This window comes from Stenella coeruleoalba (assembly GCF_951394435.1).
Source record: "Stenella coeruleoalba genome assembly, chromosome: 20".
Classification (NCBI taxonomy): Eukaryota; Metazoa; Chordata; class Mammalia; order Artiodactyla; family Delphinidae; genus Stenella; species Stenella coeruleoalba.
This window is the reverse complement of record NC_137166.1, coordinates 56,579,279-56,596,731: the sequence shown is the minus strand read 5'-3', so window position 1 is coordinate 56,596,731 and position 17,453 is coordinate 56,579,279. Positions and strand designations below refer to the sequence as shown.

Sequence of the window (17,453 nt, the reverse complement as noted above, 5' to 3'; positions counted from 1 at the left end):
TTCTTTGTTGCAAACCTTGACTTTTTGCTGTGCCTTGGGCAAATGAACCTGGTTTGGTAACACAAGACTTCACCCTTGGGGGAACCAGATAAAGGGTATACTGGATCTCTCTCGGTGGTTTCTGTATTTTTTACAACTGCAGGTGAACCTACATTTGTCTCAAATAAAATATTTAAAGTCATTAACCACCCCTTAAGACTAGCCTCTGTTTCACTACTATATATATAATATAATACTAGCAAGGACCTACTGTATAGCACAGGGAACTCTACTCAATACTCAGTAATAACCTGTATGGGAAAAGAATCTAAATGAAGGGCTTCCCTGGTGGCGCAGTGGTTGAGAGTCTGCCTGCCGATGCAGGGGACACGGGTTCGTGCCCCGGTCTGGGAAGATCCCACGTGCCGCGAAGCGGCTGGGCCCGTGAGCCATGGCCGCTGGGCCTGCGCGTCCGGAGCCTGTGCTCCGCGACGGGAGAGGCCACGGCAGTGAGAGGCCCGCGTACCAAAAAAAAAAAAAAATCTAAATGAAGAGTGGATATAGGTATATGTATAACTGATTCACTTTGCTGTACACCTGAAACTAACACAACATTGTAAATCAACTATACTGCAATTAAAAAAAAAAAAAAAGACTAGCTGCTGTTTACATTTCTGTGGCCACTGAGACATTCAGCAAATGCTTTCGGACTTGGCTTTGTGGTTTATGGTGTAACAGGCCCAGCCAGGAGCCCTGACTCCTACCCCAGCTCCCCCACTGTCCCCTTGTGCCACCTCTTTTGTCGGCACCACTGCCCTCATCTGGAAAGTAGAATGGTTGTAAGGATTGGATACGTTCCTAAGTCATAAAACGCCCAAAACAGGAGCTGGCACTTAGGAAACTCAAAATAAGAAGAGTGAATACTTTTTTAAAATTATTTTCTGGTTTGTATCTCTATGCTTTACAAATTTTCTACAATTCAGCATGATTATCACGCTCAACAAAATTGCCCAGGATCCTCCCTCAGTCCAGCCCAGAAGTCTGCAGAAGGTGGGCCACAGCCTCCTTTCTCCACCGCCACCCACGCCCCCTCCCTTTCTGGAATTCTCCCTTCCCCACCTTCCGCCCCTCCTACCTCTCCCCCATCTCTCTTCTCCCCCTTCCCTTTACCCCCATCTCCTCTCTCCCTCCACTCTTCCTCCTCCCCCCTCCCATCCCTCAATACCAACCCCCCCCCGCACCCCCATCCCCTGCGGCCGTGGTTCCGGTGCCGCGGGGGCCTCTGGGAGCTGGAGGGGCGCGGTCGGGTCTCGGGTAGGTTCGGGTCCGCTCGGCTCCATTCGGGTCCGCTCGGCTCAACTCGGGTCCGCTCGGCTCCATTCGGCTCCACGGGCGGGAAGGCCTGAGCGGAGGCGGAGGCGCGCGAGCTTCTGGGAAGTGTAGTCCGCCCGTCTGCGCAGGCGCAGTGCGGCCTGGAGGGCGTAGGGCGCCCGTCATTGTACAGAACGACCCGCGCTGGTGAGTCCGGCCACGGGCAGGACAGGGCAGGGCAGGGAAGGGCGAGGCGGGGGCGGGGGCGGGCTCGGGAGGGGGGCATGCTGACTGAGGAGAGGGGTCGTCAGGTCACAGGCAACGGGCCTGAGGGCGGAGGGGAGGGTGTGCGGGCAGCAAGAAGGTATACGGACTGAGGGGAAAGTGTGAGGACTGAAGGGAGAGGGTGTGCGGGCCCACGCGAGGGGCGTGAGGGAGGAGGGGAGGGTGTGCGCGCCGGGAGAGGGCGTGTGAACTGAGGGGAAGGTGTGAGCACTGAAGGGAGAGGGTGTGCGGGCCCAGGCGAGGGGCGTGAGGGCTGAGGGGAGGGTGTGCGCGCCGGGACAGGGCGTGTGGACTGAGGGGAAGGTGGGCCCTGAAGGGAGAAAGTGTGAGGGCCCAGGTGAGGGGCGTGCCGGCTCAGAGAGAGGGCTGGGGAGAGGAGTGGAGGGAGGAGGCTGGTACTGACCTAATGTGATGCGATGGGGAAGGAGGCGAATCTGTGTGTGTGTGCATCAGTGTAAGTCTGGGGGGGGGGGGGGAGGGGGCGGGGGTGCGCACGCGCTCGTGCGCCTACCGGTCTTGGTCTCTGTGGATGTCTTCTATGTCTAGTCTTTGCCTTCCCTGTTGGGGTGAGGGCAGTGTATCTCTGGGTGACCGCCATGTCCACATCCTTGGTTGTGTGTGTGTCTGCCTTTATTTCTGCCCACGGTGTCTCTGTGTGAGGGTGTCATCCAGGTGTCCACCTGTGTCTCGTCTTTCACTTTGTAGCTGTGTCCCTGGGTGTGAGTGTGTCTGTGAGCATGGGGTGTGTCTCTCCCGAAGTCCGCCGCGTCAGTGTCTCTACCTTTCTGTGTGTGTGTGTTCACCTGTGTGTCTCTGTCTTTGGGCCTTTCTGGGTGTTTGTATGCGAGTGCATCTGGGTGCGACCCTCCTAAAAGCATGTGTGAAAGACTGAACGCTTGGACAGGCAGGCCTAGCAGAGCTACCTCCCTTCTTGTCCTGCAGGTCTCCTGGCCTGGGGCCCCCAGATTCCCCAGCTCCTTCCTGCCCCTCAGAGCCTTGTCCGGCTCATAGAAGGCTCTGGAGTGTTGAGGGGGCAGGAAGTGTGTGGGTGACAGGATGTGGGGCTAAGGCTTCTTCTCTTGCCTTCCACAGGACCTTCTTAAAGGAGGGTCAGAGTCCCCTACCCACTCCTGAGTGGGGTTGATTTGTTCAGAGGATGTGTATTGGGCCCTCAAAGTGCTGTTCTGGGCACTTTGCTGGGACTTTCATTTATAAGCCTCCCAGTAACTCCAAGGTAGGGACCTCATCATCCCCATTTTATACATGGGGAAACCGAGGCTCAGAGACTTAAGTGAATGACCCAACTCTATACCCAGGCATCTGGGTTCCAGAGACCCCACACTTAACCACCAGACAAATGGGAAATCCTTTCTTCCTTTCGGCTCATCTGACACACAGTTGCAGGATTTTTTCCCCCATGGGAATCTTACCCTTAGAAACAATGGAAGGAAGGAAATGCCAGAAGACTCAAGGAAGGAGAGGAGGGAAGTAGCCACCAGCTTTGTAGCCACATAGATCTCAGGCCACATGGGTTCAACAGTCACCAGCCCAGAGCATGTCACTTCCAGGGCCTCTGTGCCTTCGTCGCCTTCATGGACTCCTTTTTTCATGAAAAGAAAATATATATATAGTTTGTGATTACATTGATATGAAGACAAATATAATCCAGGCTGGATTAGAGTCACTTTTTTTTTTTTTTAATGATCTTAAATTAAGACATTCTCGTGGGCCCCTACAGGTATCAGGGGCCTTGGGCTCGCTGTGCCTCCTGGGTAAGTCGGCTCTGGTCATGTCCACGTCCGGCCAAAGCCAGTGTTGTTGACGTCACAGTATAGGGATGGGAGTCAGATGGAGATTGCCAGTCCAGAAAGAATACTCTTTAAAAAATTAAATTCTGTTTAAGAAATTATGACATTACTATGAAGTCACTCACCCAGGGAAACAATCAAAGGAATATAAGAAAAAAAATTAATAACTCCCCCTTGTTTTTTTTGTGTTTGTTGGTTTGGTTGGATTCTAGGAACAGTGCTATAATAAACATCTTTCTTCCCTATATAACCTTTTACATGGAGTTTTTGTTGCTATGGGCAGAGTCCCGGGAACAAGGCTGCTGAGTTATGGGGTTTGTGTTTTGCCAGCTCACTCTCCACAAATGTCGAGTGACTCCCGTTCCTTCAGCTGTGTGTGGGAGGTCCATTTCTTTGCATCTTTGCCAGTGATAGAAGTTGGCTTATTCATTCACTCAGCTCTATGTTTGGGTACCTCTGGCTGTTATCCTAGATGCTGGAAACAGAATCCAAAAATGATCGTCTCTGCTCCCCAGGGGCTTGCATTCTTGTGAAGGGAAGACAGATGATGAACTTGAAAACCTTTTAAAGAGACAGTTGTCAACAATGATGTGGGCTATAAGAAGATGGCAGGGGTGGGCGTTGGTTGCTACTTGAGCTCAGGGCCCTGGGAGTGGGAGACTTCTCCGTGGAGGTGACATTTGAGCTGACAGTGAGAAGGAGCCAGCCAGGGGAAGAGCATTTCTGGCAGAGGAAGCGGCAGATTCGAAGGCCACTGTACCTGGGGCCAAGTGTTTGAGAGGGGAGTGGAGTGGGAGCGGGAAGGCCCTCGGGGCAGACTATAAGGGCCATGTGGGCAGCGGTGAAGACTGGATGATTTCTAAGGCTGTGGGAAGCCACCGGAGAGTTTTAAGCTGGAGGATGTTTTTGCGGAGGGCTTGCTGCGGGCCGGGCACGCTGCTGTGGGGTTTGCAGACGTGAAGTGGTGGGGACACAAGCCCATACCTTTGTGATCCTTTGTGATGTACAGCGGGGCTTCTTTTTTAAAATAACTTTATTGCTTTTTAATTTGAAATTTCACTGTTTAAAGTTTATAGGGACCAACATTTAATTTGACAGTATTCTTTTTTTATTGAAGTATAGTTGATATACAGTGTTGTGTTAATTTCTGCTGTACAGCGAAGCAATTTAGTTATATGTATTCTTTTTCATATTATTTTCTATTATGGTTTATTACAGGATGTTGAATATAGTTCCCTGTGCTATACAGGAGGACCTTGTTGTTTATCCATTCTATATATAATAGTTTGCATCTGCTAACCCCAAACTTCCAATCCTTCCCTCCCCCTTGGCAACCACAAGTCTGTTCTCTATGTCTGTGAGTCTGGTTCTGTTTCATAGATAAGCTCATTTGTGTCGTATTTTAGATTCCACTTATAAGTGAAACTATATGGTGAAATGGGGTCAGTGGAAATAGTGCCCACCTTGCAGGAGTGTTAGGAGGATTAAGTGAGAGGTGTTGGTCTAGTGCTTTGCAGGCGGTAAGCACCCTGAATGTTCGCTGTTAATGTATGTGCGTGTTCCTGTCTCCTGCCCCTCTGTGGGCATGTGTGTGTCTGTCCTGTGTGCATTGTGAGGTGGGCCTAGGCCTGGTCTCTCACCGTGCCTCCCTCTCTTTCCCCCCTGACCAGAGCCCGCCGTTCCCGGTCACCGTGGGCAGTGGAGGGATGGCCGCCCAGCTGCTGACTGATGAGGCCCTGGTGAGTCATGTTGCCTCCCTCTCCTTTCCAGAGGGATGACCCTCTGACCCCCAGCCCCATGTCCCCACCTCCTGGGGGTTCTGTCTACCCTGAGGAAGGACAGCAGTGCTCAGGGGTGATGCTCCTGTCCACTCTGCCCTCTCCAGGCCCAGGAGCCTCTCTCTTGCCTGTCCCTGACATTGACTTTTGTCAACCAAGGAGGACAGGGCAGCTGGGGAGTGACTGGTTCTGCCCTGGGGTCCCTCAGGAGACACAGGAGGGCACCCGGAAAGTGGTGGTTTAATTGTGTACAAGACTCACTGGAACAAGGCCCACACATTTCAGACAGCAGTTACCTTGGGGGAGGGGAGGGCGCCCATGGGGAGGGCACACGGCTGGCATCCCCGGCTCTCACTGTAATGTGTTATGATGTTTTAACGGGTGGTACATATATAGTTGTGTATTGAATTTTTCTCTAAGCTTGCTTTTATGCCAGAAATATTTCATAATAATAAATATATAAATGTTCTTTATAGAAAATAGGGAAAATCCAGTAACCTGTAGGTAAGACAATAATAATTCACCCATAGTGCCTCTACCCAGAGATAATCATGTGGATTATTTGTGTATTCATTTATTGGCTTCCTCCTCTGATGATTATTTTTAAAAATTGACCCAGTATTGGCTCTGCCATTTTTATCTTGGAAGATTTTTTTTTTCCATCCCACATTAATCATTAGGATTTCCCCAGCCTTTGAAAACTACAGACATCACTTGTTTTGGCTGCATAATCAGTGTATCTAAATGTCCATCTGGTATTGGTGAGTTTGCCTTTTTAAAAAATCATTTTTCAATGCTGTAAATAATCTATTGTAAAAGTAAAAGAAAATGCCTGATAAATAAGGAAATGCCATGATCATTACAAAAAGCTTAGAAAATCCAGAAGAGCACAGTGAAGAGGATCAGAATGACCCTTGATCTCATCCTAGAAATAACCACCCTCGAATGTTGTGTGTCCTTCTCTCCCTGGATACATGTTTGTGGAAAAATAAGAATCACCCCAGCTGAGCAATTTTTATATCCTTTTTCATCGAAGATTTCATCCTGAGCATTTCTCTGCATTGTTAAAAACTCCTTGGTAACATCCATTTTAATGACTCCATAGAAATTTTATCTTGGGGCCATACCTGGCTTACTTAATGGTTCCCCTATTGTTTGATATTTATTTGTCCCTAGTTATTTATGGCTGTCGGGTATTTATTGTGCAAGTTGGATATAAATGATAAATGGATATGTGACAAATGGTATAAACTTTGAGCATGATAGGTGACAAATGGTGTCACAAAATCTTTTCCGAATAGCATTGTATGTATATTAGTGAGGTTTGATTTTTAGAAAATGTTTATTAGCCTTTTCTGCAGGGGGTTAAATGATCTATCTTGTGCTTTACCAGTCTCCAGGAATCTTAGTATTCTTGAAGATTTTAAAGAAGTGTGTGTGTATGGAAATATTTGTGGCAAATATACTTCCCAGCTTTACTTTTCGTTTCTTATTTTATATTTAAGTCCAAAAGCATTTCATATTTTTAAAATCGAGTCTGTCTCTCCTCCTCTGGTGTCTTCCATTTAAACTATAAAAGGGTTTCTCCATCCACAGGTCACACATCATCTGTTTTTCTTCCTTTTTTTCCATTTATCGTTTGGATGTTAACAGTGAACTTCTGAATCCACCTAGAATTTATTTTGATGTCTAAATGTGTCATTTCACTTACCTGTGAGTTTTGGTTTGTCATGCCTTTCTTTATTTAACACCTGTATTAAGATATGCCCCACATACCACAGAGTGTACAGTTCATTGGCTTACGGTATATTCAGAATTGTGCAACCATCACCACAGTCAATTTTAGAACATTTTCATCATCCCAAATGGAAGTGTGTACCCAATGGCACTCACTCCCATTTCCTCTCTTGACCCCCAACTGCTGGCAACCACTCATTTACTTTTTGTCTCTGGATTTGCCTATCCTGGGCATTTCATATAAATGAAATCATATGATATATGGTCTTTTGTGTCTGGATTCTTTTAGCATAATTTTTCTGAGATTCATCCATGTTTTAGCATGTGTCAGTGCTTCATTCCTTTTCATGACTGAATAATATTCCACTGTGTGGTTAGACCACATGTTATTTATCCATTCATTGGTTGATGGACATTTGGACTGTTTCCACTTTTTGGTTATTAGGAATGCTGCAGTTCAGACATTAGTTTGGACATGTGTTCTCAATTCTCTTGGGCGTATACTTAGGAGTGGAATTGCTGGGTCCTAATATAACTCTGTTTAACTGTCTAAGGAACTGTCGGACTATTTTCCAAAGCAACTCTGCACCATGATGTCTTCATTTTTAACTTGTCTGTGATTATCGTCTTGATTTCTTCTTTTTCCTACTTAATTTAGAAGGACTTGTTGATTATTTTTATTTTGGTATGGTTGGGATTTTTTATTTAAGTGCTTTCTTCTTAATTACATCTAGCACAAATATATTCTGATTTTCAAGAAATAGAGCCTATCTGATTTCAGCTCTTTGGAATTTGGGGAGGTTTTCCTTGTGGCGAATTGGTTTGTGCCATTAGACAGGAAACCAAAACAGATGAAGCACGAGAATGAGTGGCCTCAGACATGCACACACAAAGCACTCAGGTTCGGTGCATTTGGGGCTAAACCATACTTCTGGGGAAGTCTTCCCAACCCTCCAGAGGAGGGCGGCCCCTGCTGTCTGCCCTTCAGCATCCTTTGCTGTAAGGTGTCAGCTCTGACACTTCCAGGACTGTCCATTTTGTTTTTAGTGCACCCCTCCCAGCCCAGCCCCAGAGCAGGGCATGGAGCCTACTCAGTAAATATGTTATTTATTGAGTGAATTCACTGATGTGGGGCATACTTAGAGAAGATTCTCTGAAGGAACTACAATATTTTTAAAAATTAAAATAAATAAAAAGATAGAGGGGGCAGCAGGAAACTTTTGGAGGTGATGGATAGCTTATGGCCTCGATTGTAATAATGTTTCATGGGTGCATACTTTCCAAACTTAATCAAGTTGTATTAATTAAATATGTACAGCTTTTATATGTCAATCATACCTCAATAAAGTGGCTTTTTTTGTGTGTGTGTGGTACGCAGGCCTCTCACCACTGCGGCCCCTCCCACTGTGGAGCACAGGCTCCGGACACGCAGGCCCAGCAGCCATGGCTCACAGGCCCAGCCACTCCGCAGCACGTGGGATCCTCCTGGACCGGGGCACGAACCCGTGCCCCCTGCATCCACGGGCGGACTCTCAACCACTGCGCCACCAGGGAAGCCCAAAGTGGCTTTTTTTTAAAAAAGGAATTATTAGCAGGACTGGCCAAAGGATGTATGGGCCAAAGAATCAAATAATAATATCATATAATAATAATAACTACTACTGGGGAACTAGATCCCACACACATGCCGCAACTAAGAGTCTGCATGCCACAACTAAAGATCCTTCATGCCTCAACTAAACATGCTGCAACGAAGATCCTGCATGCCATGACTAGGACCCAGCCTGGCCAAAATAAATAAATATTAAATAATAATAACTACTACTAATAATAAGTATATATATAAGATGCATATGTGAAATGTCAAAATCAATCAAATGTAATAGTTGACATTCATCGAGAACTTACTCCAGCCATACCAGACACTGTGCTGGAACCATATATGCATTACCGCATTCAACCCCCATGACAACTACTGAGGGGGACATTTTTATTATGAACAAATGAAGTTCAGAGAGGTTAAGGCACTTGCTCAAGGAAAAGACAGCCATTGAGGGTAGAGCTAGGATTTCATTGCAGGCTTCCAGGCTCCTGAGCCCACACTCTCAACCACTGCCTTGTACTGCTTCCTCATCAAACAGTAGTGACCCACGAGGCAGAGGAGGCCAGCATGAGCTCAAAGCCTCTGGGCGGGCACATGGGGACCATGATAGGACTGGCCAGGAGGTGAGGCCTCCTCTCAGGGAGGGTGAGCCAGGGTTCACGGTTCTCGTGTTGGGGGCTCAGAGCACTGGGGAGAGCCAAGGACCTGTGGATGTGGGTGGCAGTAATAGTAGCTGATGGTAATTAAGCACCTACTGTATGCTGTACACTGTTCTGAGTGTCAAACATGGATTAACTCATTTAATCCTCACACCATCCTTACTGACCCATTTATTCATTCAAGAACTATTCATTGAGTGCCTACTATATGCCAGGCATTGTACTAAACACTGGGGAAATAGTAGAGAGCAAGACGGATATATTGGTTTGCTAGGGTTGCCATAACAAAGTACCACAGACAGGCTTAAACAACAGAAATATATTTTCTCACAGTTCTGGAGGCTGGAAGTCAAAAATCAAGGTGTTGGCTGGGCCAACACCTTGATTTTTTTTTCCCAAGTAATACATTTTTTAATAAAAATTAACTACAGGGCTTCCCTGGTGGCGCAGTGGTTGAGAGTCCGCCTGCCGATGCAGGGGACACAGGTTCGTGCCCCGGTCCGGGAAGATCCCACATGCCGCGGAGCGGCTGGGCCCGTGAGCCATGGCCTCTGAGCCTGCGCGTCCGGAGCCTGTGCTCCGCGACGGGAGAGGCCACAGCAGTGAGAGACCCGCGTACCGCAAAAAAAAAAAAAAAAAAAAAAAATTAACTACAGAACAAAAACTCAAAGTTTCCAGAATCCACCTAAATCACCAACGTGGTTAGGAAAACATTAAAACCTGCCCACGTCCCTGTAAATGACAAATCTAAATAAAAAGTAAACATACATGATTTCCAGGAATTTTCCTTTGAGCACTTTAAATAATAATGATGAAAACAACTTCTGCAAATACATTGTTTAGAGTAGGGGGTCAAAACAAATATGTGGAAAACCACCCTTCCTTCTGAACGGTCTAGAGAAGAATCAATTTCAGGCCTCTCTCTCAGCTCCCAGTAGTTCTTGGCTTGTTTTCACATGGTATTTTCCATGTGTGCATGTCTCTGTGTTCAGATTTCCTCTATTTATAAGGACACCAGTCATATTGGATTAGGGCCCACCTACTCCAGTATGACCTCATCTTAACCAGTGGCCCTATTTCCAAATAAGGTCCCATTCTGAGGTGCTGGGAGTAGGACTTCAACAGATGGATTTGGAGGAGAGGAAGCATAATTCAACCTATAACAAATCCTTAGAATAATACCTGGTACATAGCAACTGCCTATGAAGTGATAGGTGTTGTGACCTACAATTGACAACATCATTGTCATCACCATCACCACCATCATCACCACAGCCATTGTCACTAGCATCACCATCACCACCATCACCATCATCACCACCATCACCACCATCACCACCACCACCACCACCACCACCACCACCACCACCACCATCACCATCACCATCACCATCATCATCTCTCCCTGCTAAGCCACATTCATTTCATCCCCAGGGCTTACAGCATCAGCTGGAAAGTCTCTTATGCTTCCACCACATGAACTTCTCACGATTCCTCAATGGTCTAATCTGCCTTTTAAGCCTCATGTCTTGACCCAAGCTCTTCCTCCCTCCGGAATCTCCCCCCAAGGACCTGACCACTGATCCTTCCCCCAGCCTAAACTCAGTGTCACCTTTCTGAAGTCTTCCCGGACGCCCCCTAAAGCTGCTGTTGCTCAGGCGCCTGGAGAATTTTGTTCATACCTTCATGACAGTATTGACCAGATTGTGGGTCAGTTACAGGTGTTTTCATCTGCCCCTCCTTTGAGGAACTAGTTCTTAAACCTTCTGTGTCTGTATCCCGCACCTTGCTTAGTGCCTGCAGCTTTGTAGGGGCTCAGGAATCTTTGGTGAACTACTGGGTTCCATCTAGGTTTCTGCCTTTGTTGGGCTTCTAATGAATGTGTTGATTCACTGGGTTATGATCATTTTGCCTTTGATTCCTTCTCTGTCTCTCAAATCTGTGACTTTCTGCTCTAAACAGCCTCATATTTGTTTTATTTCTCTGTCAGAGGACCATCCCCAAATAATGAGGCACCAAGATAACTGAGTGGCTGGTCCTTGTTGAAATCACTTCAGATACATCCTGTGTGCCTTCCCGAAATCCTCTTGGCTTTTCTGGCCATTCTTCCAGACCTCTGTAAGGAGGGCCCTGCGGTGAGTGGTTGTGGGTTTCCTCTTACAGGAGTCAGTGACGTTCAGGGATGTGACTGTGGACTTCACCCAGGAGGAGTGGCAGCAGCTGGAACCTTCCCAGAAGGACCTGTACAGAGATGTGATGCTAGAGAACCTCCAGAACCTGGTCTCACTGGGTAAGGGGCAGCTTCGCTGAGTAACTTACCATCAGCCTGTCACGTGAGGACTACAGAGAGATAAGAAAAAAGATTGACAGATTTGACTATGTAGAAAGTTTAAATCACTGACAGATTTGACTACATAGAAAGTTTAAATCACTCAAAGCTAAAAATAAAGTTGACAGATGATGCAATGGGGAATAATATTTACCACATGGATAACAGTCAAAGGATTATAATTATGTAAAAACCTCCTAGGAATAAATAAGAAAAAGACTGAATGATGGCCAGACTTATAGATGGAAGTTCATAAATGTGGAAATACATGGAATCACGCTTTATAAAAGATTTTTAAATCTTACTAATAGTCAAAGAAATACAAACTGAGTCAAGGAAATACAGTTTTTGCTCATGAGGTACACAGAAATGAAAAAGAATAATAGCCTGCATTATGAAGGTATCGGGAAAGGGACTCTGTCCTTTTGGGAGTATAATGTTATAATGTTGGGACAACTCTTTTGGAGGACAGTTTGGCATTATCAGCCAAATTTTGAACAATTCCATTTTTAGGGATCTACCCTTTAGAAATCTTTCTATATGTGTACAAAGTTTTCCTTAGGAAGAAAAATAGAAATGACCTAAATGCCCACATGTACAAGACTGACTAACATATCAAGGTGTAGCCATATGATGGAAACCATGCTTTTCAAAGATGAGCACTCTTTGTAGGCACTGACATGGAATGATGTCCCTTGATGTGTTGTTGAAACACTAACTTTCAGAGCTAGAGTATGGTCCCATTTCTTCAACAGCTTTTGTGGAAGTATAATTGACCTATAATTAACTGCACATATGTAAAGAATAATTCAGTGTATTTCAACATCTGTACACACCCAGGAAACCATCACCATGATCCAGATAATGAACATATCCATTACCCCGAAGAGTTTCTCATGCCCCTGGGTAATATCTCCCTTCCCTCCCCGTACCCACCCTCCGTCCCCAGGCAACCACTGGTCTGCCTTATGTCACTGTGGTTTAATTTGCATATTCTAGAATTTTATATACATGGAATCATACAGCATGTAGTCTCTTTTTGGTCTGACTTCTTTCACTTGGCATGATGATTTTGAGGTTCACCCATGTTGTTGTATGTATCAATAGTTCACATCTTTTTATTGCTGAATACCATTCTGCCTATGGATAGACCACAATTTGTTTATCCATTCACTTGTTGATGAACATTTGGGTTGTTTCCAATTCTGGACTATTACAAATAAAGCTGCTGTGAATGTGCGTGTACAAGTTTTTCTGTAGGCATATGCTTTCCTTTCTCTTGAGTAAACACCGGTGAGTAGAATGGTTGGCTCAGATATGAGGTGTATATCTAACTTTTAAAGAAACTCCAAACTTTTTTCCAAAGCAGTTGTAACATTTGACATTTCCACCAGCAGTGAGTGGGAGTTTCAGCTGCTCCATGTGCTTGCCAAATCTCAGTATGCTCAATCTTTTTCATTTCAGCCTTTCTCGTTGGTGTGTAGTCTTATCATATCGTAGTTTTCATTTGATATTGAGAATCTTTCCATGTGCTTATTTGCCACATGTATATTCTCTTCAGTGAAATATCTGTTCAAGTCTTTTGCCTGTTTTATTTAGTTGGGTTGTTCGTTTCCTTATTACTGAGTTTTGAGAGTTCTTTATATGTTTATTATTATTGTTGACATAAGTCCTTTATCGGGTAGATGCTTTGCAAATATTTTGTCCCATTCTGTGGGTAGACTTTTCTCTTTTTTGATGGCATCATTTGAAACACAAACATTTTTAATTTTGATGTGTTCAATTTATTTATTTTGTTGTTGTTGCTTGTGCTTTTGGTATCGTATCTCAGAAACCATTGACCAACCAAGGCCATGAAAATTTACTCCTGTGTTTTCTTCTAAGAGTTTAACAGTTGTAGCTCTTCATGTACATCTTTGGTTCACTTTGAGTTAATTTTTGTGAATGATGTTAAAAGGGTCTAATGTCACTCCTTTGAATGTGGCTATCCAGGTTCCCCAGCATCATTTGTTTGAAGAGAAGTTTTTAATTTGAAGTCCAATTGATAAATTATTTTCCTTAGGGATCATGCTTTTGGTGTCAGATTTTAGAAATCTTTGCCTATCTCAAAGCCACAAAGGTTTTCTTCTGTATGTTGTATAGTTTTAGGTTTCATATTTTGTTCTATGATCCCCTTAGAGTTAATTTTTCTAATGATGCAAAATGTTAATTCAAGTTCACTTTTTTTTTGTCAAATAGATGTCCTGTTGTTCCGCCATGTGTTGAAAAGACTGAATATTTCCACTGAAAAATTTCCACTGAATTTTCTCCACTGAATTGCCTTTGCACTTTTGTCAAAAATCAGCTGTTCATGTATGTGTGGGTCTAATTCTGGACTCTGTTCTGTTTCATCCATCTATTTGTCTGTCTTGACACCAATACCACATCATTTGACCTGCTTTCATTTTTGCCTTTGTGGCTTGTGTTCAGTCTAGGACGACTTAATCTCCACAAGACCCTTCTGAGTGTTCTGCCCAACGCCCCATGAATTATATGGTGCGAGTTACATGGCTGGTGTGAGGAGGCACTGTTCCCAGCCCTGCGTCGGCTCTGGGTACTGTTTTCAATTCCTTTCGGGTGGTTTTCTCCAGCCTTGGGTAGTTTCTGTATCTGAGTGTTCTGATCAGTAACCCAAGTCCTGGAGGGAGGACCTTGCCTGTCTCCAGAGCCCACTCTCCACACTTTGCTGTCCAGTACTCTGTTCTGTGAACTCCACCTGCCTCCGTCTCTCAATTCCATCTCCTCAACTCAGGGAGTCTGTGGGGCTTCGCCTCAGTTTCCCCTCCTGTGCTGTGGCCTGCGAACTTTCCTGCGAGTAAGTTGGGTGGTCGTAGGGCCTGCCTCTGTTGAGTCCTATGTCTCAGGAATCACTGCACTTTGTTGACTCATGTCCAGTGTCTTGAAAACCTTTGCTTTATATATTTTGTCCTCTCTTCCTCCCATTGCTTTAGGCTGTAGGCTGGAGGGAAATCGTATCTTTGTTACTCTATCTTGGCCACATTTCAGAAAAACAACAACAACAGTGTGTGTTCATATGTGTGTGTGCATACAGAGTGTGTTGTGTGTATTTTTTTAAAGTATGCACTGGGAGAAAATTCTAAAAATATACATCAAACTGTTAGATGGTGAGATTGCAAGAGACTTCCATTTTATGTTATTTTTTGATGTTTGATGTTTTAATAACAAGTGTGAATTACTTTGTGATCAGAAGCAATGTGGAAATACATAATATGGGAAAAGAAACTATAAAGGACAAGAAATCTAGTACCATGAAAAAAAATCCACATTTAGACCAAAAGGGATGAATAACATTTTGGATGTTTGTAGCTTGTTGCCGAAATGGCCTCTGCAGACGTTGTCCTGTTAACATTTCCCTTGACCGTGGGCAAGAAGGCCCATGTCCACACACTGTCACCAGCCACACATCATCAAATGCTTTGCTCCTTGCTGATCTGATTGGTGAAAAGCCATATGGCAGGGTCCTTTTAGTTTGGCTGACGTTGAGCTGTGTTTGCATACCTTTTCACGAGTAAGAGCTGATGTTTGCTTTTTTGCAAATCATCTCTCCTGAAGGGTGTTTGTGTTTTTTTTTTTTAATTGAAGTAGAGTTGATTTACAATAGTGTGTTAGTTTCAGGTGTACAGCAAAGTGATTCAGTTATATACACGTATGTATTTTTAGATTATTTTCTATTATAGGTTATTACAAGGTATTGAATGTAGCTCCCTGTGCTATATATCCTTGTTGCTTATCTAGCTTATGTATAGTAGTGTGTATCTGTTAATCCCAATCTCCTAATTTATCCCTCCCCCCCTTTCCCCTTTGGTAACCATATGTTTGTTTTCTGTGTCTGTCTGTTTTATACAGATTCATTCGTATTATTTTCTAGATTCCATATATAAGTGATTTCATATAATATTTGTCTTTCTCTGTCTTACTTCACTAAATATGATATTCTCTAGGTCCATCCATGTTGCCACATCTCCTGAAGGGTTTTAATCCCTGAAAGGGAGGCCGCCCCCTTTTAACTGCCCCTTAACTCTGGGATTTTGCTGGCATGCTCCCTCCAGCTCTCATATTTATTCCAGAAGACTTTCAACTCTATTCACAACCGAGACTCCGCTGCCTCCCATCTCTGCAGGCTCAGGCCAGTGTATGTCCCCAGCACGTCTCAGACCCCATGCACCCCAAACCAAACCCACCATCAGCCTGCCTTTCCTCCTCCTACTGAGAAGTCACCCCCACCCATGTCACGGGGCCTTCATGCCCCATGCCTCCATCTGCCCTAACATCTGGGTGTCACGCCACACCCCAGGGTCACTAAGCCAGGATCACTGTCAAGTATTTCTCAAATCCTTTGCTCTGGCATGGGAAAGCATAAGAACACAGCAAAACAGTGACTGACCAGGGCCCGTGGCTCTGTGGTCATAGGCTTCAATCTCAGTTCTGCCTCTAGTATGCTGTGTGACCTTGAGTAAGTGACTTAATTCTCAGAGCTTGTTTCCTTGTCTGTAAAATGGGTATAATCTCAAATATAACTACATGGTCGTGGGGACCACACGGAATGATCTGTGCCGATTGCTCAGCCCCGTGCTGGGCACATTGCAAGTGTGCAGTGCATGTTTACCTGCTACCTTCTGTGTGCCAGGTACTGTAACTAACCAGGCACAGGCCAGGGTCTTGCCCTCCTGGAGCTCAACTTTCCACTGCAGGGCAGGGGCTGGTAGTAAACAGATCAAGGGACAAAGACAAGTTGCCACGGGCCATAACGAACGATCACTAGGAAGCAGGCAAGAGGATAGCAAGAGAGATCTTCCTTTCCACGGTAGGATGGAGGATAAATGCTAACTGAGGCCTGAGGATGAGCACGCAAGGAGTATCAAGGAGCCGGCAGGTGCAAAGGCCCAAGGCAGGAAGAGCTCAGCACAGACAAGGGGGTAAAAAGGGAGCCGCAGGGCAAGTGTGCCTGAAGAAAAGGAAGGTGCGTTAGTCTGGCGTGGTCGGCAGGATCCAGGCTGGCTCTGTCTGCCCAAGGGCCCAGGAGGGAAGGTCTTGGCCTTGATTCTCAGTGCACTGGGGAGATGCTGGAGGGCTTGGCCTGCCTGAGAAGATCCCTACCACTGAGTGGACAGCGCCTTGTAGAGGGCAGAGGGTGTAGGCAGGAAACCTGCGGTGCCTGACCCGATGGTTGGCTGTGTTGGTGGAGAGATTTGGTCTGGCTCAAGCTGCTTTGCCCATCCAGTGGCACTCAACAGCCTGGATGATGCGAGGGAAGGGACGAATCAAAAATGACTGCTAAATCTTTATTTTTAAAACACTTTTTAAAATTATGGTAAAATACATATAACACAAAATTTACCATTTTAGCCCTTTTTTACATGTACAGTTCAGTGGTATTGAGTACATTCATATTGTTGTGCAACCGTCACCACCATCCATCTCCAGGGGCCTTTTCATCTTCCCCAACCTGGTCCCCAGTAAACACTCCCCGTTCCCTCCTCCCCCAGCCCCTGGGACCCACCGTCTACTTTCTGTCTCTATAAATTTGACTCCTCTGGGGACCTCATATGAGTGTCCTTCTGTGTCTGACTATGTTGCTACATCTCTTTGATGAGCCTTTCTTTCTTTTTTTTATCATTTGGGGTGGGGGTGAGGGTTCCAAAATCACAAGTTTCCTGTTAAACGGGTTTGCCATACCCAAGAGGGACACAGGAGGCTTCTGAATAGTCCTCAGCAGGACTCAGCAGGTCTGGGTGGGGGGCATACATTTGGGAGGCATCACTATATAGAAGTCCAGACTCCCTTGGCGGGGCCATGAAGGCATGACATAACTTAGGGGAGGGGAGGTCTCAAACTCAAGTGTTGGTGGGGCCAGGTGGGGGTTAAATGAGGGGTCGGGGAACAGCTGCTGCTCCACTCCTGCTT

General features: G+C 45.5%; 1 protein-coding gene across 6 annotated transcripts in view; it reads left to right on the top strand.

Annotated features, from left to right (window-relative positions):
• The window catches only part of ZNF470 (zinc finger protein 470), a 76,147-nt gene that overhangs the window by 27,091 nt on the left and 31,603 nt on the right, over nucleotides 1-17,453 (top strand). For 4 of the 6 annotated variants that reach the window (XR_013825165.1, XR_013825166.1, XM_079906337.1 and 1 more), the window contains exons 1-3: nucleotides 1,448-1,497; nucleotides 5,054-5,122; nucleotides 11,324-11,450. Coding sequence is in view for 2 of the 6 variants with exons in the window: in XM_079906337.1 (XP_079762463.1) it covers nucleotides 5,090-5,122; nucleotides 11,324-11,450 (160 nt within the window). In the remaining 4 variants the exon portion in view is untranslated. Of the gene's footprint in view, nucleotides 1-1,447; nucleotides 1,498-5,053; nucleotides 5,123-11,323; nucleotides 11,451-17,453 lie in introns of those variants that run through there. The other 2 variants (XR_013825164.1, XR_013825167.1) reach the window with 2 other exon arrangements.